This window comes from Erinaceus europaeus, chromosome 3, assembly GCF_950295315.1.
Source record: "Erinaceus europaeus chromosome 3, mEriEur2.1, whole genome shotgun sequence".
Lineage (NCBI taxonomy): Eukaryota > Metazoa > Chordata > Mammalia > Eulipotyphla > Erinaceidae > Erinaceus > Erinaceus europaeus.
This window is the reverse complement of record NC_080164.1, coordinates 39,376,425-39,402,876: the sequence shown is the minus strand read 5'-3', so window position 1 is coordinate 39,402,876 and position 26,452 is coordinate 39,376,425. Positions and strand designations below refer to the sequence as shown.

Here is a 26,452-nt window from a genome sequence, read left to right as displayed (position 1 = left end):
ACACCCAGTTTAGCACGCATGTCACCACGTGCAAGGACCTAGGCTCTAGGCCCCAGTTCCCACTTGCAGGGGGGAAGTTTCACAAGCAGGTGAGCTGTGTTCAGGTATTTCCCTGAGTCTATCTCCCTCCCTCTCAATTTCTCTTTGTCTTATCAAATGAAAAAGTAAGAATAAATAAATCTTTAAAAAAATTTGGTAGATCCAACTATGACACCATCTGCCCAGACAATAACTTGGGTCACCTGCATATTAACTGTCAGGCTCAGGCAGAAACTAGTAAGGTCATGGGCCCCATGGAATATACCTAAAATAGACCTACTAGCTTTTTCCAAAACAGAGACCCCCAAATCTTTATCTGCAATATTTTTGTCTTTAGGTTCATGATTAGTCAACAATTTGTTTTGTCTTATAGCTTAACTCTTTTTCAGCCACTAGGTTCCAGACACTATTATGATGCCAGCCTGACTTTGCTAGGCTGACAACCCCACCAATGTGTCCTGGAGCCCCATCTTCCCCGATCCCTATCACACTAGTGAAAGAGAGACAGGCTGGCAGTATAGATCGACCTGCCAATGCGCATGTTCATCATGTAATTACAAAAGTCAGACCTTTTCCTTCTGTACCCCATAATGACCCTGGGTCCATACTCCCAGAGGGATAAAGAATAGGAAAGCTATCAAGGGAGGGGATGGGCTACAGAGATCTGGTGGTGGGAACTCTGTGGAATTATAACCCTCTTATCCTATGGTCTTGTCAATATTTCCATTTTATAAATAAAAATTTTTTAAAAATGGTAAAGCAGTGCTTTGGTCCCTTGTGTCTTTCACAACAACAACAATGGGAGGGAGTGTTTAGTGAGTGGTGTTGCATCTGGTTGAATGCTCCCATTACCACACCCAAAAACCCAAGGTCAAGTCGTCAGTCCCCACCTGTGGAAGGAAGCTTCATGAGCAGTGGAATAGTACTGTAGGTATCTCTTTCTCTTTCTCTCCCTCTCTACTTCCTCTCTCCTCTTAATTTCTTTCTGTCAAATAAAATAAATAAATAATTTTTACGCAGTAGAGAGCTAAAGTGTTATACAGTGTATGCCTTTACCATCCTGGCAGACAAATGGGCAATGATGATTTTAGACAAAAGAGAACTGGGGTGCTCCATACATATGTCCAATCTAGAAAAGAACAGGGAGTCAACATATAGAAAAATAAAACAATTGATACTGAAAAAGGAGAGCTTTCTGGTATGTATGAGTTTTGCAGTAAGCATGTGCAGGGCTCACACCAGCTAACCTGCAGGCATGTTCTGGGCAGATGAAATATGCAGAACCCTACCAGGCTGTGTTGCCGTGGGCTGTGTTGTCAAGGTGACAGAGCAGCTCCAGGGTGTGTGCCGTGCTTGATGAATCGTCGGGGGAATCGTGGCTGCCTGGTTCCAATTCCTTTGGCATCCTCCACACGGCCGCACATGTCAGGATTTTGCTGTCTGAAGCTAAGCAACAGAGGAGAATGTCAACAGAGCGTGGGATGCACCACATACCACAGACAGCACACCAACAGTCAGTCACACACATGCAGAGGCAGGCACATCTGCTCTTTAAAATATTTAAAACTCCAGACAGAGTCATGAGAAATACAGCCCAGAGTCAGCAAGCAGAACAGAGCATAGCTCAGTCAGTGGCTGCTGAAGCCTCTTCTTCCTTATTTTAAAACCACCATTGTGTTGCAAAGAAAGATTTAATTTCCTCAAAAATCAATTTCCTTCTGTTCTTCTTCCCTGCTCCCCCCCAAAAAAAGGGAGAAAATGGAGGGACACAGAAAATATAACCACTGTGAATCCATTTCTTGTCTAAAAATTTATATTAAATGGTTTTTCTCTGCTCTCTTAGCTTTAAGGAAGACTGGTGTCACCCATTTTCAGGGAACACGCCAATCTCTATATCTCTGTCCCCTAGACAATGTTTCAGTAAGGTTAAATGGTCAGTAAGAACCCCCCCCTCAAAACAATATCAGATTTAACATTGTGTGTTAAAACATCAATCATAGGGCTGGAGAGACAGCATAATGGTATGTAAAAAGGCTTTCATGCCTGAGGCACCAAAGGTCCCAGGTTCAATCCCCAGCACCTCTCAATCTCCAGCAGTGCTCTGGAAATTAAAAAAAAAAAAAAAAATCAATCATAAATTCTTAAAATAAACCCTTTCAAATTTTCCTTTTTATGTATGTGATAAATGTTCTCATTTTGAAGGATATCTCTAACAAAGGATGCTTAATAGAACAGACTTCAACATTAAATCAATTGGTGTCAAATGAATATGAAAGGATTATGTCAGAACAAGAAAGACTATCTCATGAGTAGTATTTCCCATGCAGGAAATAAGAAATAAAACAAAGGGACTTACATCATATTTGAAAATATCCCATGTTCTATTAGCTGCAATAGTTGTTGGTCTATAAACCAACCAAGTCAACAAAGAAACACAGTAGTAAACACAATGGGTTTATAATATCTAGCCATTCAAGTAAGTAGTGTGGTTGTTTCCATCACTACACATAATCAAATGATAAACAGAAGAATCAAGAGTTCAATCTAGGTTTTCTGATTCCAAAATCAGAGCTCACTTCATGTGACTCCCTGACACTGTCAAAAAAGAATATGGATGCTTTTGGGGAGATGGCACAGAAGGTGGAGCGCATATTTTGCATATATTAGGTCCTGTATTTGATATTTGGCACTATGACCAAGTATTGTTCTGGTAGGAAAGGGGCATAGGACAGTTGAAAACAGCTGTTTTAATTTGTTCTGTTCTATATGCTTTTCAGCCACCAAGTTTCAGATGCTACCATGACATCAACCTGACTTCTCTTTGTAGACAACCTCACAAATGTGTCCTGAAACCCTCTTTCCCAGAGCCCTATTCCACTAGAGAAAGACAGAAACTGGCTTAGGGTATAAATCGACCTGCCAACATCCACATCCAGCAAAGAAGCAATTAGAGAAGCCAGACCTTTCACATTCTGCACCCTATAAAGATCTTTGGTCCATACTACCAGAGGGACAAGGAATTAGGAAGCTTCCAATGGAGGAGATGGGATACAGAACTCTGGTGCTGGGAATTGTATGAAATTGTACCCCTATTATCCCACAATCTTGTCAATTGTTATAAAATCACTAATAATTTTTTTAAAAAGAAAGAAAACTGCAAACTGAAAAAAAATAGCATTTTAAGAAGATAATGCTTAATGTCAGACTTCCCCACTGAGAAAAAAAATATTTCTTCTTTGGAGAATTTTGCTAGGTGTCAGGAACAGAACTCATCCTGTTAAAACATGCTCATCTACTTCCAGACCACTTATTATTACTCTTCAGTAAGACCAACATGGTGCTATGAAATAATACCATTCTCTTTCAAAACAACTTTTTGTTGTCTCACTTCAAATTCTACAAAATACATGACTTAAATGAGTAGGTTGGGTATGTAAGTTTCTAGTACTCCTTTCTACATCTGGCAGTGTTAATCAACCACATCAGAGACCAACAACTTGTCAGAAAAAAGCAAAACAGAGTGTCTTGCAGAAGAGACAAATAGGTCTTTACTTCAACTTTCATTCCATTATTTTACTATTATAACAAAGAAAACTTCAGGATTCTATTTTCTTTTTGATGACATAAGCCTGCAAGGATAGGATGAAAAGCAATAAGATTTTAGATACTAGAAAGCAAATGAACAGTGTCAATGCGAAAAACAAGAATATGGAGTTTTAAGATAGCAGCAGGTAAGCAAGCCATCCTTACTCACACAAACCCAGAAGGAATGGCTACATCACCATGGGAGATATAGGAAAAATCAGGAAACTGAGTGATGTAAAAAGAAAAATTGGTTAAATTGTCTTTTCCAAAAGCAATTATAAAAATGCTATAAATAATATCAGAATGAAAAGATGAATACCACTACAGATCATAAGAATGTTAAAAAACATTAAATGAAGATGTTATGGATTCATATGAAAAGCGTTTAAAATTAAGACAATATAGTACATGTCTTAAAAAAAAAGTCGGGGAGTCTGCAGTAGCGCATTGGGTTAAGCGCATGTAGCGCAAAGCGCAAAGACCAACATAAGGAACCCGGTTCAAGCCCCCAACTCCCCACCTGCAGGGGCTCCCTTCACAGGTGGTGAAGCAGGTCTGCAGGTGTCTATCTTTCTCTCCCCCTCTCTGTCTTCCCCTCCTCTCTCCATGTCCTATACAACAACAACGACATCAATTACAACAACAATAAAACGACAACAGGGGCAACAAAAGGGAAAATAAATTTTAAAAAAAATTTAAATGTCAAAATTTAACAGAACTGGTAAAAATACATGACTAAGATATTATTTTAAACCACTGCTAAACAACTAATAAAAAAACTTTAAGAACTTAACAACTAATACTAAACGAAATTTTTAAAAACTGACTAGCTAAGTAGCTACTTAAAAAACTAATATAAACCCTTCTTACAAAGTCATCACTATACCAAGATAACTACTCCTATGAATTTTTCCAAGCATTGAAAGAAAAAACAATACGTTATACACAAATTCTTCAAGAAAAGAAGAAAAGGAATCATCCTTCTGGTAATTATATCTGAAAATCACAATGAAAGAAAGAAAAAGTACATATCAATCATTTTACAAATATGTAAAAACCTCAAGGAAATACATCAAATGCAAATTATGTTTATCCCAAATATAAGGTTATTTACTATTTGAAAATCAGACAGTATAATTCGCACTAACAAACTAAAGTAAAATGCATATGGTCACCTGGGTTTTCTCTATCTATAAATAAACAAACAAAATTTTAAAGAAATATATACACGTATATATTATCGCAAAAGATATAGAGATATAATTTCATACAACTCAATACCTAGTTCTGATAATATTATTAGCAGATTAGCAAAATAAGAAATCTTATTCTGTAAAGAGAAAAAAAAAATCTACCAAAAAGGAAAAACAAATCTTTAAAAAAAAAAAAAAAGAGGTTTGGGAGTCAGGCGGTAGCTCAGCGGGTTAAGAGCACATGGCGGAAAGCGCAAGGACCAGAGTAAGGATCCCAGTTGGAGGCCCCAGCTCTCCATCTGCAGGGGAGTCGCTTCACAAGTGATGAAGCACGTCTGTAGGTGTCTTTCTCTCCCCCTCTCTGTCTTCCCCTCCTTTACCCATTTCTCTCTGTCCTGTCCAACAACGACAACATCAATAACGACAACAGTAATAACTAAAACAAAGACAACAAAAGGGAAAATAAATAAATACAAAAAAAATTCTAAAAAAGAGGTTTAAAAAATCTATGACAAACATGACATTTGGGGAGTATATATTAAATGTTTTCCTTTTGAGAAAAGAAATAAGCAAGAATGCCTTGAATCACCATTTCTTAAAGTTTTTTTTAAATTTTTTAATATTTATTTATTTTCACTTTTGTTGCCCTTGTTGTCTTTTTATTGTTGTTGTAGTTATTGTAGTTATTGATGTCATTGCAGTTGGATAGGACAGAGAGAAATGGAGAGAGGAGGGGAAAGCAGAGAGGGGGAGAGAAAGATAGACACCTGCAGACCTGCCTCACCGCAGATGAAGTGACTCTCCTGCAGGTGGGGAGCTGGGAGCTCTGGGATCTTTAGCCGGTTTTTGTGCTTCCCTCCACGTGCGCTTAACCCACTGAGCCACTGCCTGACTCCTTGAATCACCATTTCTAATTAGCATTATACTTAAAGTCCAAAGTACATCAGTATGGCAGGAAAAAAATTAGATATAAAAACAGGAAAATTAGTAAAAATAATACTGCTTGCTAATAATTATGTAGAGAAAATTTAATTCTGTTAGAATTAAAAAGAGAATTTTGTGAAATTTCTAAGCCAGTGGTCAAATTGATATTTAGAGATTAGCAATATATAGTAAGTAAATAAAATTTTAAAATATTAATACATTAAAATCAAATATTAAATATTTCAAACTAAAGATATAGCAGATATATAAAATGATAGGGGGGTGCACTACTCCCAGATAAGGACTTAAATAAATGAAAAAAATATACCATGTTCATAGACAAGAAGTTTCACTATTATATATGAGCATCAATCAAAAACTTGCCTCTAATGTCCTAAAAGCTACATGAAAATTTGAACTACCTAGACAGTCAAGACAGTCATTAAGAGCAAAGTAATTGGGTGGATTTGCAAATAATCTACTTTTTTTTTTTTCTGGCACACAACTAAATACCCCAGAGATAAAATGAAATCTAGAAATATACCTTAGAATATGGTCACCTGATTTAAATAATAATAATAACAGTAATAATAAAACAAAAGTCATTTCCAATAAATGATACTAGATTAGCTGCATATCCCCATAAAATTTAATGTGTATCATACTTCAAAACACACTCAAAAACTAATTCCAGAGAGATTGAACATCAAAATGTAAAATATAAATCAGTACACATCTTTTCTAAGAAAGATATTAAAACATTCTCACAATCTTAGAATAAGCAAATATTTCTTAAGCAGGGTAGAGAAGACATGCAAAAAGTCAAAGATACATCACTCAGTTACTAGAATGGCTAAACTTTAAAAAGATCAACAATATCAAGTATTGGCAAAAAAAACTACAGTAATTAAATTGTTCATAGATTGCTTAAAGGTGAAGACTAGTACAACATTTTGGAAAACACTTTGATGGTAAAACACTCATTCATCAGATGACCCAGAAATTCTATTCTCAGGAAAGGTTGTCACAAAGCAATGGTCTGCTGACAACATGGTTTTTGACCACTCTCAGACTTTATCTGCTAAACCTGGCCCCAAAGCAATAGTGGTTTGGTGATAGTATGTAACTGCCAGGAGTCAGGGGATAGCAATTATCATAATGACCAACAAAGGCCAGTGTGCCAGTCAAGGAAGGCCAATTGGCCAAGAGTTGTGGATATGGATAACAGGAGATAGCATTCCTAGGAGCCAAACAGATGGGACTCCAACAGAGTACTGCCTGTCTAATGCATGCATCCATGCATATATACAAACACAACAGAAAACAAGAATGAAAGAGTAGGAGGCTGAGGAAAGTCACACTATTAAAAGTTATGATTCCAGTTTGGGGAGATAGTATAATAGTTATGCAAAAATACTTCTGTGTTTGAGGCAGTAAAGGTCCCATATTGAATCCCCAGCACCACCATAAGCACCACCATAAGCCAGATCTTAGCAGTGTTCTGGTAATAAATAAATAAATAAAGTAATTACAATCCCTTGCTTGGTTCTCTCTTGGCTCAACTCTGAACCCAGAGTCATAAACCTCTGACATTAGGGCAACAGTGTGGGACTATGTGAAAGTTTGGTAGAGCTTAGGGAAAACTCCCCCCATCCTTGGATGGAGGTCTGGAAAAGACACCCCCTTGTTAGCCTCTCTCATAGAGATGAGCAAAGGAGAAAAAGTCTCCCAGACTCAGTTTCCCCTTGTAAGACTCTCAAGCCCACAGAAATCTCACAGTTTCTCCCTGCTAGCAGCAGGCCACATGGCTGCCTGCTTTAAGGTTCATTCACAAAGGAGAAACACACTCCATCTTACACCCTGACACCAGACAGTGAAGCCTCAAAACACTATTTCCTTATGGTCTTTGATATCTATGATTTACATCAAGCCTTGTTTATTTTCTCTCTATCTCACCCTACTGGTTTAACCCCTATGCTTCTCTCAAATGCCTTTAGATAATTAACCTGTTTGCATCATGGAGAATAATTGTCTTGACCTTTAAGTATCACATCAATTCTTGTCATACCAGCCCCCTACCATAGGGGCAAGCTGACCTTTAAGAAACCTGTAATTTCTGACATATTTGAAAAATGTTCTCTGTTTAACTCTATATAAACCCAAGCCCACCCCCAAATAAATTAGAGTGTTTGTATCAGAATCCTCCCCAGTGTCTCTTGTCTATTATCGCTGAGCCCTCGAGCTAGTGAGGGGGAACCGGTGGGCTGAGAATCACCCCACGTGAGCCCCAGCACAACAGCATACTACAGTGTACCTCAATATGAGCCCAAAGAGACCTACTGCCATTCATCTTTGTCAAGTGTGTGATCACCAAGTAATACCCATATTTTTCAAAGTCTGTTAAACTTAAGAACTTAAATCCAAAATGTTAGCATGCCTCTATTACAGTGGAGATATTTGGGGACAATGTGATCAATGATATCTTGAACAAAGCCTGGTTACAGTACAATCACTAAGGCACTGAATCCACCCAATACTTCCATGCCTAAGAGTGGTCCCTATAATGGTGATCCTCACTCTGCCAGTTCCTCCTACCTCCTCCTCTACTTTCTGTCTCATACAGGCACCACCTGCCAGCAAGCCCACTGATTCACACCCTGCCTCAGCACCACTTCCAGTAAAAGGCAAGTGATACCCCAACTGAAGAAAAGAAGGGACAGCTGACAGAGAGGAGAGAATCACCTTGCATAAGCACCTACACTGCACCTGACAAGATGACAAAAAATTTACTTACATTTCCTCATCTGTTTCCCCAAAATATTCTTCTATTTTTCAATATGTAATCTCAGTTTTAATTTTTCTAAATAAAGTTTCTACTGTCCTTACTTCCTGATACCTACCTAGTCATGCCTTTTGTTATGAGCCTACAATCCTTTCTACCAGTGGCAATGTATTTCCCTATTCTGTACTCTGATTTAGGTCATAGTGCTGCTTTGTCCATGGTATATTAGCAGATGTTAGAAGATAGCATTCTGAAGGCAGCACCTAGGTGGACTCTGCACAAAAAAGGAAGGAAGGAAGGAAGGAAGGAAGGAAGGAAGGAAGGAAGGAAGGAAGGAAGGAAGGAAGGAAGACTTCAAATCCTGGAAATTCCGAGTAGGAGTAGGATTGCCAGGCCAGCAGGACAGAAACTACAGAGGAGGGGACAAAGAGGAACCATGGTGGAGTATTATAACTCATCTATAAATTGGCAAAGAGTACAGATGTGAAGTATTCAGAGACTGAAAACATACTTGGACAGCCAGGCTCAACTGTTTGTAAACCCCTACCATTGCTCTAAGAAAAGTCTGGGTAGTCACAATTCCAAGGAGGATGGACCCAACTTGTGCTTTGGAACTGAGTCAGACAAACCCCACACAGATCAATCCATTTCCAGCAACACAGATAAAAGAGAAATAAATACCTCTTTAATGCTCCTAAGATTTTATAGGTGTTTGTTTTAGATCAATAAACTATCTTTTTAAAAAATTGTGCCACTAGTAATAATCACTTCAAGTGATTGGCTCTACTTGATATGAAAATACAGAGCTCAGTAACATGTAGATACTGTCCACAGGGATACAAAATATAATCAAGTAAGATAAAGTAAGGTCTAAATAGATATCCGGGTAAAGACTTAAGGACAAAGAGATATCTTTCCATAGAGAGAAAACAAAATGAAAAGAATAGCAGGAATAGGAATTGTTCCCCAATTCAAAACCTAAGAAAGATTTCTTTTTAAAGCACATAAAAACGCATGCAAAGGCATTCCAGAAGAAGGATTGAGGATCTAGAAACCTAAGAGAACAGTGATTCACAGTTTGATTTCGGAAACAGCAATGCAAACTGAAGTCATGAGGTGTGGACCAGGGACAAGAAAGATGATGAACATAGGATGAGTAACAAGAAGAGTCAGTCCTAGCAAACAGGGATGGAGGCTAGCAGTTCTGAGTGAGGACACAGCGCCCGGCAAGAACCCAATTCACTCATCACCAAAATAGATTGAGTATCAATCATGCTTTAGAATGGACAATTTGGGTGAGCACATAAGTTGCAACATAAGTTGCATGTAAGTCAAGGACATCTGAGAAATGAAAATGATACAAAACCATACGACTATTCATCTGAAGGTGAGTTTTCGCTTGCACATTCTAGAAGCCCTATGTATCTACTCCTGTTGTGTGGTTCCATATTTGCTCAAGGATGGTGGCATGGCCACAAAGAACTAACCCGAAAGATCCACTCTCCTGAACTTTCATGGTCTACCAAGAGAGAAACATTAACATGTTAATGGTGTAGGCATATGATTTTCTAGTCTTCCTCAATTCACCCATGCTCTAGATAACCTGTTTGAAGACTCCATAGTTATCAAATAAGAGAACCAATGACTCAAAAATGTGTGGTGGGGGCTTGGGGCCGGGGAGGGAGAAGAGGGAGGCAAAAGACAAAGAGGCCAAAGCAGAGCTCCACTGAGTAGACAAGACCCAAACAAGTAATAATACAGCAATAGAAACTTTCATAATTATGAATGAGATCAAATATGGCAGAAAAAGTCAGGGAGGCGGTACATAAAACAAAACAATAATGTTTTTTCATTAAATATCTTTGAAAAATGTTAGTGAATCATTACAATTATTTTTTGTCAACAGGACTGTTTGTTTTGCTGAGACTTCATACCGGCACAATTCTCACTCCCAGCATTCCCAGCAGATAATTTTTTTTTAGAAAGAGGATGAGACAGAGAGAGATAGAGAGAAAGCAAAGAGGGAAGAAGAGACACTAGAGCATTGTTTCACTACTCATGAAGTTTCCCCTTTGCATGATGCTCCCATACTAGTGATGAGGGTACGAACAGGCAAGTTCCTCATGCATGATAAAGTATGTACTCTATCAGGTAAGCCATCTCCAGTCTCACCAATACAATTTTTTCCTAACTGGAAAATAAAAGGAAGTACATTTAAAAAAAAAAAAAAAAGGATTTCTAGCATATGGAAAATTCATTTGGATTTTTCTGGGAGAAAAAATTGTGAAATTTTCTTTGCAAATCTTAATATGAGTTTATAAGTCTATAAGGTGAGACTAAAGCCTTTTATGAAAAAAAATTAGAAAACATAAACTCTAGAAACCACCCAAAGGAAGACCAAAAAGTTAGTCATGTATGCTTGAGAGACAGAAATAGCACCAACTCCAGAAATGCACAAAGCTGTAAACTGCACTGACTAGTGCGCTTTAAGTCCAAAGACTATGGTAGGCATTATCAGAAACTCTCTAAATCCTCAGAAGCAGATGAAATTGAAGGTAAACAGTACTAAATAAGAAACGCTGGAGGTATACCCATCGAGACATGCAAATTGGTTCTGAAACTCTGAGGATTTCCATATCTGTATGAATCTCAACAGAGCATTCAACGCACATCCAGCAGCTATCAAAGAAACGAAGGTGCTTTTAAGAAGGAAAACCCGATCTTTAGAAGGAAAATGCTGTAATAACCAGTGAGGTATTCTTCTTTTATCTCTGTTTTTAAAGCAACCCTGAAGTTAGGTCCCGTAATGTAACTGCCTGTGCTGAATTAATATTATAATGACAAGAGCCCCCAGAGAGCAGGGCCCATGGCTTCTCTGTGAAACCAAGCCTGTGGCATAAGCCACCACCTACTTCAAGTCAGCAAGTACAGGATATCAGAGTTAAAGGACAATTGATGCCCCTTCACTCTACAGTGGAGGAAACTGAGGCCCAGAGAATGAGGTGCCCCGACTTTCCCAGGCTCACTCAGCTCATTAGCCCCAGAGTCAGAAATCAAATGAGGTCCTGACTCATACACAGTCCATGGCTTTGAAAGGGAAAATACTAAGTTATGTCTTTAAGGCCAATTTGACACCACCGTCTATTTTTCACATGTAACACCAGTGCTAAGGCACTTAATGAGATAAAAAGATAATCGGACCAAATGAATGGAAGAGGCATACTCGAGGCTGCCAACTGTACCCCTGGAGTGTGCTGCTTCTATAAGGGATTACTGAGTCCAGGGCTTAGAGGAATTCAAAGGAGATTAGAGCCTTTGTAAACCCGAATAGCAGCTCCAGTCAGCTCAGCTAAAGGGCTAACAGTGCCCTGGCTGGGGACATAATCTGATCCCCTGCTGGAGGGGAGGAGGCTTCTACAGGGCACACCAATGCAGTGAGACATTAGGCACGGAAGGCTATTTTTAGTCATTTCAGCCATCTCTGCTTCTGACACAGTCGCCGAGCAGGATAAATGAGAAGAGTCTGGCTCCATGAAGCAATCACCTGATACAGGTGTAACTTGGTGTGCACAATGGTGAGTCTAAAGAATTATGCCTAAAAAACATCTTTCTATGCCACCCTTTTTAAATGCTTTAGGTTAGAGTCATGTATAAATTATACAGCCTTGTGGGCAGGAAGCAGAGCTGCTGCAGTAAAGGAACAAAGGAGAGAGGTTTCTCACTGTGCATGCTCCTGCCTTTCGCTCCTGATTGTGTGGGAAGGGCAGTCTGGGACTCCGGGCCTAGCCCAAATCTCCAAAGACAAGATGGATGCAGGAATGAAGTGAAGTGCCCATTGGAACATTTCAATACAACTGGATCAATGGTGGTGGCCTGAGAAGGATCATGGCAGCTACTCAAGCATTCCAACCTATATAACCAGCATAATGCAGGTCTGTAGCATAAGACTATCAATCACCACAATCACAGAACAGCAGGGATGCTGGACAAGACCAAGATGCCTGAGCATATAGGAGGGGCCAGGGTGGGTGACACCATGCATTCAAGGGGCACTGCTTCGGCCATGCTCCTTCCTAAGGGTTCAGGACCACAGAGCATGTGTTGAAATGCTTTTTACTATTAGAAGGCCCAACTTTCAATGGCAATATATGACAAGCTGATTGTGGGCTGTCAGAACACCAGTGAATTGGAACTCAGGCCAAATGAAGTTTCGCAATTAAGGGGAGTCTTTGATGTGGTACTGGAATTTCAGTAACGGGTGAGTTTTACACATATGCATAGTGTGAAACTATACCCCTAAAATTTCATTACATTATAAGCCCTTGTTAAATCAGTAAAAATATTTTTTTTATCTTTTCAAAAAGACGGAGGAAGAGGAAGAAGAGGAGGAAGAAGAAGTGGTGGTAGTAGTAGCAGTAGTAGCAGTAGTAGTAGTTGTAGTAGTGGTTCTGCTATAGGTAGGTCCAAGCTCCAAGCACCCACTGGTCCTCAAGAGTTTTCTAAGCACATAAGACCACTGCGCAGAGCCTCTGGGAGCCCCAACAGGAAAGTCATAGGTAGTAGATCCAGTGTCTTGGTGCCAAGCAGTGTCCACTTATGCAAATAAACTTATGCTACTGGGAGCACCCCGTAGCGGGCTCTTGGACACTGAAAGACATGCATGGAGCACCTAACTACGGGGTCTGAGTACTGCATATCATGAAATAGGTGTTTCTGAGCCACCAGGTCACATGAGAGGTAGGCATAGGATTTTGTTTATACCAAACAAAGTCAGATCTAAACAGATCCAGAAAGCACAGCAGGTTCTTAATCCCATGGGGTGCCCTATCCTGCTTTGGATACACTACTCTGAGCCTATGGAAAGAATGCCTATTATAGCTGGTTCTGCCTAGCCATGACCCCCCCAGTGGGAACTCCTCTATGCAGAAGAGTTTGAAAGGTGGGGAAAACTGAACCTATACCTGATGGTCCACACTAACCAGGAGCTGGTCATAGATATGATTGTGCAGATGTCTGGGCAGTAGTTTCCATCCTGGCCATGTGGTCAAGCTTAAAAAGAACAGAGCAAGAACAAAGCAAGAAGGTATGCTTATGGGTGGCTGAAAATAAGCACAGAGTATAGAAGAGGCACTGCCAAGGCACACTGTCAGGTGTCAGTCATTTCCCCAGGACACAGTCCCTTTTCCCATCTCCCAGGTCCCAATGATATCACTGCATTCTTTGCTACTCCACAGATGGACACTGCTGACTTTAGCTTCTTAGGTTCTCATGCACTAGATATTACTAGAAAGCCAGTGTAATTCTGAAATAAGGCTTCTATTAGGGAACTAAGGGAATCTGCTTGTGACCCTGCTGCCATGGACAGGGGTCATTTCTTGTAGTAATTAAGATCAATATCACTGCAAGCACCCCATCCCACACCACTTTCTGTCTATATTTCAGATTCTCACTACTAAGTCCTCTCTTCCTGAAATATCTGGGGTGGTTTTTTGACCCTGACTAACAAACACATCAAGATGTCTAGAGGATGGTAGAATCACTCATTAAAGTGAGAGCTCCAGAGTTGGGCAGTTTAGACAGTGCTAATTTCCAATACTCAGGTGATACCTTAGTGAAATGACTGCTGGGCAGTTTAATGGCTATATTTGAAACCCAAGAGGAAAAGATAGTTTGAAGACTATCTTTCTCTTCCGGCATGCTTTTTCTAAATTAACATTTCCTTTCACTCATCAACTTAATTGGTTCTGGAAATTGTGATTCCAACCAGAAAGTTAATCATACATATTTTTTTGCTATTTAAAAGTTTTATTCTTTAGTTTTCATTTTATTATTTTTTAACTTTTATTTATAAAAATGAAATTCTTATTTTCTCTCTTCTAAAGAATACAAACATACATTAAATATAAATCCATGCTTTGAAGAAAGCATGGAAAATGACCAGGAGCAAAATAAAGTTTCTCTTAACTCAAGATGGTAAATTTTGCTGCCTATCTAATGTGCGCCTGTAAGAATCTGAAGACCAGACATCTAACAGGAAATTAAGTCAGGTCCACAAAAGGTAGAAATTGGAACTGAGAACTCTAAAAATATATATATAGACTATTGAAAGATCATATTCTCATGGAGAAAAATAAAATGAGCTAGAAAAAAAATGACTCTCTTGCTGGCACAGAGACATATCCAGGAAATTCATTTGTCTCAGTTCCAGCTCTAGGCAGAAAACAGTCTACGGAAAACCTGGAGCCCGCATGGATCTTATAAAAGTCTGGGTTGAATTTGCACTTCTTTGTGGCCCAGGAAGTCCTAATTCAAGAATGTAACTTAGAGAAGAATCAAGTGCTTGGCAAGTCTACACATTTTCCAGACTATACAATCATCTCTGGGATAATGCATCCTTCTGAATCCCCCCCAGACTAGGAGCTGCCAGGTAGGACAAAAGAATAAGATTCAAGAAGTCAGTAGTAAGTTAGATGAGGCCTAGTCAGATGACAAACCATAGAATTAGAATTCCAATGACTTTAGATAGTAAGATCTATAAAGCAATTAAAGAATTAAAAACATATATCAGCAAACAGTAAAGACTATCAAATTTCACCGGGATTTTTTTTTTTTAAAGAACCAAATAAGGGGGAGTCGGGCAGCAGTGCAGCAGGTTAAGCACACATGGCACAAAGCGCAAGGGCTCGGCTTAAGGATCCCAGTTCGAGCCCCGGGTTCCCCACCTGCAGGGAAGTCGCTTCACAAGTGGTGAAACAAGTCTGCAGGTGTCTATCTTTCTCTTCCCCTTTCTGTCTTCCCCACCTCTCTCCATTTCTCTGTCCTATCCAACAATGATGGCATCAACAACAACAACTACAACAATAAAACAACAAGGGCAACAAAAGGGAATAAACAAATATTTTTTTAAAAAATTAAAAACCAAATAAGGCCTCTAGAAATAAAAATTATGACTGCTGAAATATAGATCTCTGTTCACAATTTAATAGCAGATTCAAAACAATTGGTGAGCATCAACCATTTGCAACAGAGGTGAAAAGAAAGCATCCAGGATGCAGCACAGAAAGACAGAGATGAAAATGGGGGAAACACAGATGGCCTACCAGGCATCTAAGTGGAAGTGTCCAGGAAAAATGAAGAACTCAGAGCATAGAACATTTAAGAGAAATTACAAATGTAGGATGGGGCCATAAAAATACAAGGGAAATCTATACTCCGATGGATTTCCAAAGCATTTTGTAGTTCTTTCTTCAATGTACTAAAACCAAAACTGGAAATTGTAAATGACATTTCATAGGAATAATTTATGTAAAGAGGTAACTCAGGAGCAGGCTCTGTTCAGTGAAAATGCTTTGACCTTACATCTAAGATGGGCAGCATTAAAATTTTAAGAAGTACTGGGCACCATGTGCCAAACCTGACTGCTGTATAAATGCTAGCTTACTGATAAGAGGGCACCTTCCTCCAAGGTTTTTTTTCTTTATTTATTTTTCTTTTTTTAATATTTTATTTTTGAGAGAGAGAGAGAGAGAGAAAGAGAGAGAGAGAGGGAAACATCAGAGCACTGCTCAGCCCTGGCTTAAGGTAGTGTGGGGGCTTGAACTGAGGAGCCTCAGGCATGAGGGTCTCTTTGCATAACCATAATGCTATCTACCTCCACCCTCCCCCAAGGTATTTTTATGACTCCTATTCATGTGAATTAAGTCACCAACGTTTACAGGGCAGGGAAGGAGCTCTTTGGTGCTTAGGGAAGACAAAGAGCAGTGCACATAGCCCAACTCTTCTCTCCCTGTTGTAGAACCTGGGATAAGACGCCCCCCTCTGAACACCAACACCCATCTCTAAGTCTCACAGACTGGATGAGGATATAAGCAGGTAGAGGAGAATGTACATTTATAGCACAGGCTCTAACACAGGAGGCCTGCGACAGCAGGGCTTGCTCTCCCTGTCCTGGTTGTGAAATAAAACATCAGGCCTTGCCAGCGGTAGAACCAGGGAACACAAGTGCATAAAGTCTGTACTGACAGTCCTCATTTCAGAGCTCTGGCCAATACATATCATCCCCACTAGTCCTGTAGATATCAGGAATGTTTGTACCCATAACTGGACTTCATTGAGCCCTATCATAGTCTAGAAGTCACTACTTTTTTTTTTTCTCAGGTTACACAGCAGGAACCAAGTAACAGGTCCTAGGGTATCCAAAGGAATCCAGAGATGAAAAGAACACGAGGGGGCTGAGGTAGATAGGACCTCTCCAGATTCAAAGGAGGTCTCGAAACTTTACATCAGGCTCAACCTGATGCTGTTGACTGGCTACGGAAGGGCAAACGCTAGAAGAAGAAGATGGTTATGCAAAGAGACTTTCATGCCTGAGGCTCCAAAGTCCCACATTCAATCCCCCCACACCACCATAAGCCAGAGCTGAGCAGTGCTCTGATAGAAAGAAGGAAGGAAGGAAGGAAGGAAGGAAGGAAGGAAGGAAGGAAGGAAAGCAGGAAAGAAAGAAGGAAGGAAGGAAAGAAGGAAGGAAGGAAGACAAAGAAAGGTGAGGGTAAAAAGCAGGCTGACCTCTAGCCTTAACGTACCAAACTGTTACCACCCGCACCACAAGCAGGTGGTCACTGGCACCATTAGGCACCATGAGTCATAAACTGGGCAACCCCACACTACCCACAGGCACGGGGAATGTTCTGCCAGTCTCCAGGCAAGCGACTGAGCGCTTCTCTGCAAAAGCAAAGAAACAGACCTTCACTCCCACTGCCCGCTCCCCAAGAAAATGCCCTGGCACCATCTTGCTGTCTGAAGCCCTCTCCTTCAGATCACTGAGCATTGGTACTCTTACACGGAGTGATCAGGAAGCATGTAGGCCCAGTCCATCTTTTTGAGCCCCTGGCTGCTCTGCCAGAGGCTTCTCAGAGGTCATCTCATTAAGGGACTGTCAGATTCTCTAGCTCCAACTGAGCCAACCTCTGACCACCATAGTGTATCTCTAAAATCCAGACAAACGTATACTCAGTTGTTTCAAGGGATAGAGTACACCTAAGCTATGGCCACACGCCTGCCCCAAACACTGAGAACTGTCAAGCCAGGGCTTGCACAGGTGCTGCCCAGCTTTGAGCCCAGTTTACCAGCCTTATTGCTAACCATACAAGGCACATATCTGGGCACCCTTGACAATTCTACTGAAGCTGCAGTAAACTATACCCTGCATACAGTCACTCATTTTGTTGGTACCTGCTAAAACTTGGTTGTTGTAGGTGTTTGCTTTCTGGATTGTGATCCATTCATGTTCTAATTAAAACAGAATCTGTTTGGGAGGGGAGGGGGGCAGGTGGTAGCATATGTTAAAGGCACATGTTAACAGTGTGCAAGGACCCAGTTTCAAGACCCCATCCTCACCTGAAGGGGAAAGCTTCAGAAGTGGTGAAGCAGTGTTGCAAGTGTCTCTGTCTCTCCTATCTCCCCCTCTCCTCTCAATTTCTCTCTGACTCTATCTAATAAATAAATAAATAAATAGAATATCAGAAATGTAATTTTTAAAAGGTTAAAAAGAAAAAGAACATGGTGACTCGCCAGTGTCAGCTAGAGTGAAGTGACACACATCCCCCTAGAGATGGACTTTGAAAATTAACATCATAAACTACTCTAGTACCAAATCAAAAAATTCATTAGTCCTCCCCTTTAAAAAAATAAATAAATAAAACCTTCAGGGAACCAAATGGTAGCACACACATTACCATTAGCAAGGAACTAGGCTCAAGCCCCCAGCCCCCACCTGTAGGGGATAAAGCTTCACAAGCAGTGAAACAATGCTGCAGGTGTCTCTCTCTCTCTCTCCCCCTCAGAATTTCTCTCTATCCAATGACATTTAAACAAAAAAAAAGGAGAGAGAAAAAAAAATGACCATCGGGAGAGATGCATTCTGAGCAGGCACTGAACCCCCAGAAATGTGGCCCCCCAAAAAGTATTCCTTGATAATCTAATGGTTTTCTATTTTGTGTATTTAAGTTTCTAAATAGATGGGAGCGGACCCAAAGACCTATAAGGCACACCATCCCACCCATTTGAGGGCCCACTCTGCTGGCCAAGGCAGCAGCACCCCTGCATGGGCCTGTGGGATTGTCATCAATTGCATACCTGGACAGCTCCACAACAGTAATTGTGACTTCCTTGCCCAGTCTGGCTACTGATGCCATCTTGGCCCCCACCTCCAGTCATTGCTAAAGTCCTTTCTTCTTCATATGTGTTTGGGGGTGGGGGGAGGTGACTCCTGCACTTTTTTTCCACCAGTAATTGTGATTGGCTTATACTAATTAATACAAAAACGCATTCAATTTGAAAACATGGGAAACCAGATTTCCATATTTTGTCCTGAAAAACCCTGGGTTTATGATGGGCCCATGCCTACACTTGAGCACCTTTACTGGGGCAAATGGAATTTGTGGATACCACCAGCCAGAGCAAGCTGATCCTGATGAGGAATTGTTGAAATCTTCCTTAGGGAGGGCAAAAATAAATCCAGGACTGGACATGAAGAGAGCTTATAAGTATGAAAGAAAAAGAGGAGGAGGAGGAGGAGGAGGAAGAAAATGAAGAATAAAAGGAAACAGAAGAGAGCAATTCAAGTGAAAAGATTAGAAAATGAGGAAAAGTATAGCAATTTAACCCCTTACTCCAAAAAGTTACTATTATCAAATAGTCTATGAGCACCGACTGTGTATATAGAAAGCTTAGCAAATAACAACCCTTCGTGTATGTCATTAAAATTCTCTTCAGATGGTTAATTCAAATACTATTTAAATGCTTTGAGTTATACTTAGTGCTGAATGATTCTTACTTTTACCTGTCTAACAACTTCAAATTAATTTTTTTTTTTTTTTGGCGAGGGTAGATAGCATAATGGTTATGCAGAGACTCCCATGCCTGAGGCTCCAAAGTCCCAGGTTCAATCCCCCCACCACCATAAACCAAAGCTAAGCAGTTCTCTGGTAAATAATAATAATAAAATTTTTAAATAAAATTATTTTTTAAATCATCACCTGGGTCATTGTTGGGGCTTGGTGTTTGCACTATGAATCCATTGCTCCCAGTAGCCTAACCCCCACTCCTCTTTGATATTTGACAGGACAGAGAGAAATTGAGAGGGAAGAGGGACAAAGACATGCAGCTTTACCACTCATGAAGCTTCCCTCTGTAAAGGGGACCAAAGGGTTGAGTCTGGGTCCTTGCACATGGTGACATGTACAGTCAACCAAGTTCGCCACTGCATAGCTTCCTAAATTAAAATCCTGCGAGGAAACATCTACAAAATAAATTAACTAAATTATCCATATCTTTTAAAAAAGATATACTGATTTTATGAGAGAGATGGGGGGTGGGGGGACTGACCAGAGCACTGATACACTCTGGCACATGCAGAGTGCTAATGATCAAACCCAAGATCTCACTCGTGAAAGTGCCAAACCACTGAACTTTTTTTTTTCCTTTCAAAAATAATTGTGCATATTTCAGGTCTCTACAGATGGTTAAGAAAGAGGGGGGAATGACAAATACCCTTAGCAAATTAAGAGATGAAAACCAAAGACAGTAAGGAGCCCCTTTATTAAACCCTAGAGGACCTTGTACTAATTAAAGTGCATTAGTGTCAAGTGGAAGGGTCACGTTCAAATACCAGAATGTTTGAGAAGGCGGATTCCTTAAAATGGAATGCTACCACTCAGCACTGTGCAAAAGACAGCCAGTGAGGGCTGACTGGTACAGACCATTTGAAGGGGGAGACATTCTAGCAAGTCAACTATGTGAGTTTATAGAAATTCTAGGACAAGACCCCAGCAACACTCAAGCCTGGTGCTGGACTGGTGTGAGCAGTCATCACCATAGGCACCTGTATGGCAGCTGGACCTGCAGTCACCATGCAGCGCACTCAGTCTAGACATGGCTGAGGCTCCTCTGCATCAAGTATGGGAGGCAGTCATTTCTTTTCACCTTTCATCTAGAGCAAACGCCTAATACCATCCTTTGTGCTTCAACAAGCCAAGTAACTCCTACCAGACACTCCTATCCTGACCTGCCTTATGTATATCTGAACAGATCCGTCCCCCCAAAAAAAAAAAATCATGGTCCCTGTTTATTTGTCCTCTTGTTCATCCCCTCGTGTTTAACCTTGAAACCTGATTGCAAATGTGCCACCATCAGAGTCATCAGAGCCTGCAGACAGTCGAGGCTACATCAAGCACCCGCTCCTGGCGGGTGTGCGCTTTGATGGGCTTGGGGGCAGAGCCAGCTGGCTGCGTGACACCGTTGCCCGGGGAACAGCCACTGAAGTGTGTGCTCAGTCCCACATGGAGGCTCTCTGCAGCCTGCCACACTGCTGCTGTGCTTGGGGAAGCCCAGCTGGTGCCCATTAATGCTCGTGGCATGGCAGGGACAAGGAGCCAGTTCCAGAAGCCTCATCCCTCCCACTGACAAATAGGCTTATCTCACTGCCTGACTAATGAACATGGCACCCCTCACCCACCCATATAAAACATGGAGTGCAGTGGAAGAGCCGTCCCAAGGAGGTGTTCCTACTATTTTTAAATAGTGTCTGTCAACTGAAAATGAGAGCTGCAGCTCTGCAGACCTATAAAATGATAAACCACTCTCTTTATTCCATATAAAATGGCTAAACATGCAGGAAGTGAGGTAGGGGTCGATTCCAAAGGCATCCAAAGGCATGAAAGACAAAGGCTAATTTTCTTTTTCTATTATTGTTTAATTTTTATTTTTCGTATTTTTTTTATTTTATTTTATTTATAAAAAGGAAACATTGACTTAAACCATAGCATAAGAGGGGTACAACTTCACACAATTCCCACCATCAGAACTCTGTATCTCATCCCCTCCCCTGATAGCTTTCCTATTCTTTAAGCCTCTGGGAGTATGGACCCAAGGTCATTATAGGGTGCAGAAGGTGGAAGGTCTGGCTTCTGTAATTGCTTCCTCGCTGAACATGGGCGTTGTCAGGTCGATCCATACTCCTGGCCAAGAAAGGCTAATTTTCAATAAAACTATTGGATCATCAATCTTTTTTTAAAAAAAATTTTAATGTTTTATTTATTTATTTATTTATTATTGTATAGAGACAGAGAGAAATTAAGAGAAGAGAGAAAAGATAGAGAAGATAGAGAGAGAGAGAGACAGAGAGACACCTGCAGCCCTGCTTCACTACTCATGAAGCTTTCCCCCTGCAGGTGGGGACCAGGGTCTTGAACCTGTATCCTTGTACACGGTAACGTGTGTGCTTAACCAAGTGTGCCACCGCCTGGCCCCATCAATCTTTTTTTTTTTTTTTAAATGCACAGAGCGACTAACTTGAAATTCTGGATCTCCCCATGAAATGCAAAAAAAAAAAAATTCTTAAGGAACTTAATAACATTTTACATATTTATTGCACTTTCACCTGACAGTCTCCAAGTGCTCAGGTCATTACAAATACCAAAGGTGGCTGCCATTGGTCAAACTGTGCAATTTTCATGTGCTGGCCTGCTAGAAAAGGGAAAAAGCTTTTGGGGAGAGAGTGGGTAGCTCAGCTTGTGTGTGCATCAGATGCCAAAAGGGCCCCAATCAAAGGTAGATAGAATATTAAAACATACTCATGTTCACTACATGCTACAGAGAATTGAAAGGGGGAGGCAGGGAGATAAAGCAATAGGAAAAAAGTAGACTTCATCACTGAGCTGATTCCACCATAAGCTTCATGTGGGCAAGCCTAGGTGTCGGCTATTTTTCTGGAACTAAGAAACGTGTCCACATAACATCATGTACCTGATGACATTTGCCAAGTGCATGGATGAATGGACAGACAGATGGAATGATGGATGGATGGATGGATGGATGGATGGATGGATGGATGGATGGATGGGGAGGTGGGTATTGTTTTTGGGTTTTTGTTTGTTTTGTGGGTAGTGTTTTAAGGTTCTTTTGTTTCTCTGTTTGGTACATTCAAGGAAATGGCAGAAACTAATGATGGGCAGCCCAAGTAATACAGCCATGTCAGTGTCACAGGCGCCAAAGTGGGGGGTGCTTCCTCTAAGTGCTTCCACACCCATTATCTCCTCTGATTAAAAGGCAGTCTTTTAAAGCTGTGATTTTCACGAACTACTCAGCTTTCTGGAGTTTTAATTGCCCACTTTGCTTTCTTCCTCAGCAACAGAACTGCTCTATTAATATCTCCCCACTGCTTCCAGGGGTGAGGGGAAGCAGGGAAATCTGGTTTCCATATTAACTGGTCCATCTCTGAAATGCTTTTCTTTTTCCCTTGACCCTTTGGCACTCAACATCTTTTGTCTTTTTTAACCGTCCTCCTGTCCTTCTTGTCTATTTAGGCTAACTCTCAAACCCTAGCTTTAAAACAAAGAACACGAGCATTAGAATGTTCTTTCTCTCCATGTAGATGTAGGGGTGGGGGTGACATGCCCCAGAGACCTAGGGCTGCCTCTACAGACAAAGCAGTGATGTTTCCTTCTGAGAGAGAAGAGTGAAGAATCCAAAGAGCCAGTTTTGGTCCCTATCTGAACCAATATCAGGCATGGCCTATACTGACTCAACCTTCTTTTTTTTACTTTATTTATTTTTAACGTATCTTTGTATTACAGAATTACATGTTGACAAGGGTTTGAATCCACACCATTCCCACACCCAGAGTTCTGAATCTTCACTCTCCCTACTGCAATCCACCACAGCTCCCCTAAAGTTGTAGACATGGGCCAACCATCTTCTCTACAACTATCTGTTCACATTTATACATATTTGCTCCTTCTTTTTCTGATTCAATCCTCAATCCTCTCTTCCCCTCTAAGTCACTCATAACATGGTAGCTACCTCCATATGTCCCTCTCCTTTTACTTCTCTCTCTCTCTGGGTGCTGATGGAGCTGGAGTGCAGAGTCCTCTTATCTTCATCCTATCACTTCTCCCCCACTGGGAGTATGGATCAAGTCTGTTTCTGTTCATTTGTTTGTTTTTAATTATAAATGTTTATTTATTTATAAGAAAGATAGGAGGAGAGAGAGAAGGAACCAGACATGACTAGTATGTTTGCTGCCAGGGACTGAACTCGGGACCTCATGCTTGAGAATTCAATGACTAATCCACTGCGCTACCTCCTAGACCACGATCAAGATTGTTTACGGGGAGCAGAAGGTAAGAGTTCTGGCTTCTGTAGCTGCTTCTCTGCTGAGCATGGCTGGCTCAACCTTCATACTCTCTGCTCTGCATGGCTACCTCAGTTTCTCCCCCATTCTACAGCGACCATAAGTTAGGAGCATGCCAGATGCTAATCATTGGCTCTGAGTACCTCAGCTTTGTCTCCCACAGAGACACTGATACCATCCCTGTTCTATCTGCATGCTCTTTTCCAGGCTCAGTTGTCCACTTTTCTGACATACAATCCACACCTAGTGCTGCACCTGGTCCTCCTAGGCACCCAGCTCTGTGACTAGCACTGCTGTCAATGTGCCCACTGAGCTTGCTCAAGCTAAAGGGCTCTGCCTTCTCTCACACATCCAGAACCAGGCCATTTTTGGCCCCACCATCATTTCTCATAGGACTCAGGTAAGTCCACTGATGTTCTTGTGGCTGCTCTGCTCCACCTCTGCCAGCATCTTGTTATCCCTCTCCTGACCCCACAGCACTGACTGACACTGACACTGCCACAGCTGTTGATTAGTTCATCTGCTGTCTTGTCCCTGCTCCCGGTAAGTTACAAGAGTGAGGCCTTTATTTTGTGCTCTGGCATGCCCCAGTGCAGCCAGTGACTCACTCACGAAACAAGCTCAATAAACACCTGTGAAAGAAACAGCAGATGAGTCACCTTCCACTGTCCTCAATCACAGCTTCTATCATCATGGGAACAACTCCTGCCTCAGTGAGCCCAGTGCCTTCTGTTCACAGTGCCTAGCCTCTGCTAGCTAGAGTGACATGATCTGGCATGTCCATCCTGACCCGTGTCAATTACTTTCTCCTGGAAAGTAATTGCACTGGGTACACAGGCACTAACATACATGCTAATGTGTATACACATATATGTACTCTCACATGCTACACAGTCACACATCATATACACTCACACATACACAGTCACACACATACATCCATACAATTCACTCATACACTCTCACTCAAGCTCACCTTCACATGCAGATACTTGCCTTTCACTTCCTCAGGTAGAGAATTCCATCCTTCAAAGAGGGGTTGGATAGCATACTCTATCTACCAAGGAAGATGGGTCCTGAAATTGGTGCAACCTGGAATGTTCCTACTCATGACCACAGAATGCAAGTTCAGACCTATAGGGATACAGAGGCTACATAGGTTCCTATGCTGAATATGGGCCCCAGATCAGATCAACGGTGTTTACAGCCAACAATATTTATACACCTCCCCCACATTTGGGAGCTACTCTCTTCCCAGATGCAGCTTTCTAGCCCTTTTTCAAACCATGACATCATCTCTCCAGACAGTAACTTGGGTCTACCTGCATATCAGATGTCAGGCTCAGGCAAAAACTAATATAGTCATGGGCCCTTTGGAATATACCTATAGTAGACCTACTAGCTGTTTCCAAAACAGAGACCCCAAATCTTCATCTGCAATATTCCAGCCTTTAGGTTCATGATTAGTCAACAATTTATATGACTTTATATGTTAACTTTTTCAGCCACTAGGTTCCAGATGCTAACATAATGCCAACTGGACTTGCCTGGACAGACTACCTCACCAATGTGTCCTAGTACCCCACTTCCCCAGGGCCCTGCCTCACTAGGGAAAGAGAGAGACAGACTGGGAATATGGAGCAATCTGCCAAGGCCCATGTTCAGCAGGGAAGCAATTAGAGAAGCCAGACCTTCTATCTTCTGCATCCCATAATGACCCTGGGTCCATACTCCCAGAGGGAAAAAGAATAGGAAAGCTATCAGGGGAGGGTATGGGATACAGAGTTCTGGTGGTGGGAACTGTACCCCTCTTATCCTATGGTCTTGTCAGTGTTTCCATTTTATAAATAAAAATTTTTTAAAAAGGAAATCTACCCCAACTAAAATAGCACCCTTGTCCTCCTAGTATTGATGCCTTCACATTTAGTTTAATTTGTCTTTATCACATTCTCCTCTACTAGAAGCTAAATACAAATATTCACTGCTGGAGCTGGGTGGAAGCACACCTGTTTGAGTGAATACATTACAGTGTGAAAGGACCTGGGTTCAATCCCCCAGCCCTCACGTGAAGGAGGGGAGCTTCCTCACAAGTGGTGGAGCAGTGCTTCAGGTATCTCTAACTTCCCCTTCCATCTCAACTTCTCTCTGTCTCTATGCAAAATAAACAATGAAAAAATATGTATGCATTGCTTATCTTGCCCTCCCCCAGCCTTAAATGCAGATATCCATGGGATTGAATGCTGTATTCCAAGGTCAAAATGGTATCTGGATCATAGAAACATTCAATCACAGGTGCTAAATAACTACGGCATGTCATAGAAAGTGCATAAGAAATAAGATGCACGACACTTCTTTAAAAAATGCAAAATGGTGACTCCTATTTAAGATGTTACTTTACCAATCAAATATGATAAAGGACTCAGTAGAGAAGGGCTGTACTGAAGAAGTAAATATTTCTAGGTAACTGTACCTAGAAATATGTATGACTTCTCCATGATAATCATACCATCCACACTTCCTCAGGAATTTTTAACAAGGGTTATGAATTCATACCTGGTCTTTCTAATAGTTCCTTCCATCTGATCACCTGTACTGAATTTAATGTGTCCAGAGCACTGGGAGGAGGAAAGTGATGGAGCCAGAGGCAACACTGGACAAAGGGGAGGCAACAGTGGAAAAAAAATGCCCTTGAAATCAAGCCAGACACTTGAAACATATATAAAGCTATCTCCCATGTGA

At 41.1% G+C, this 26,452-nt stretch overlaps 1 protein-coding gene across 1 annotated transcript in view; it reads right to left on the bottom strand.

The window, feature by feature from the left end:
- EIPR1 (EARP complex and GARP complex interacting protein 1) overlaps positions 1-26,452 on the bottom strand; it is a 208,610-nt gene that overhangs the window by 70,913 nt on the left and 111,245 nt on the right. The window contains exon 4 of the mRNA XM_007518928.3: positions 1,329-1,485. Coding sequence (XP_007518990.1) covers positions 1,329-1,485 — 157 coding nt within the window. The remainder of the gene's footprint in view (positions 1-1,328; positions 1,486-26,452) is intronic.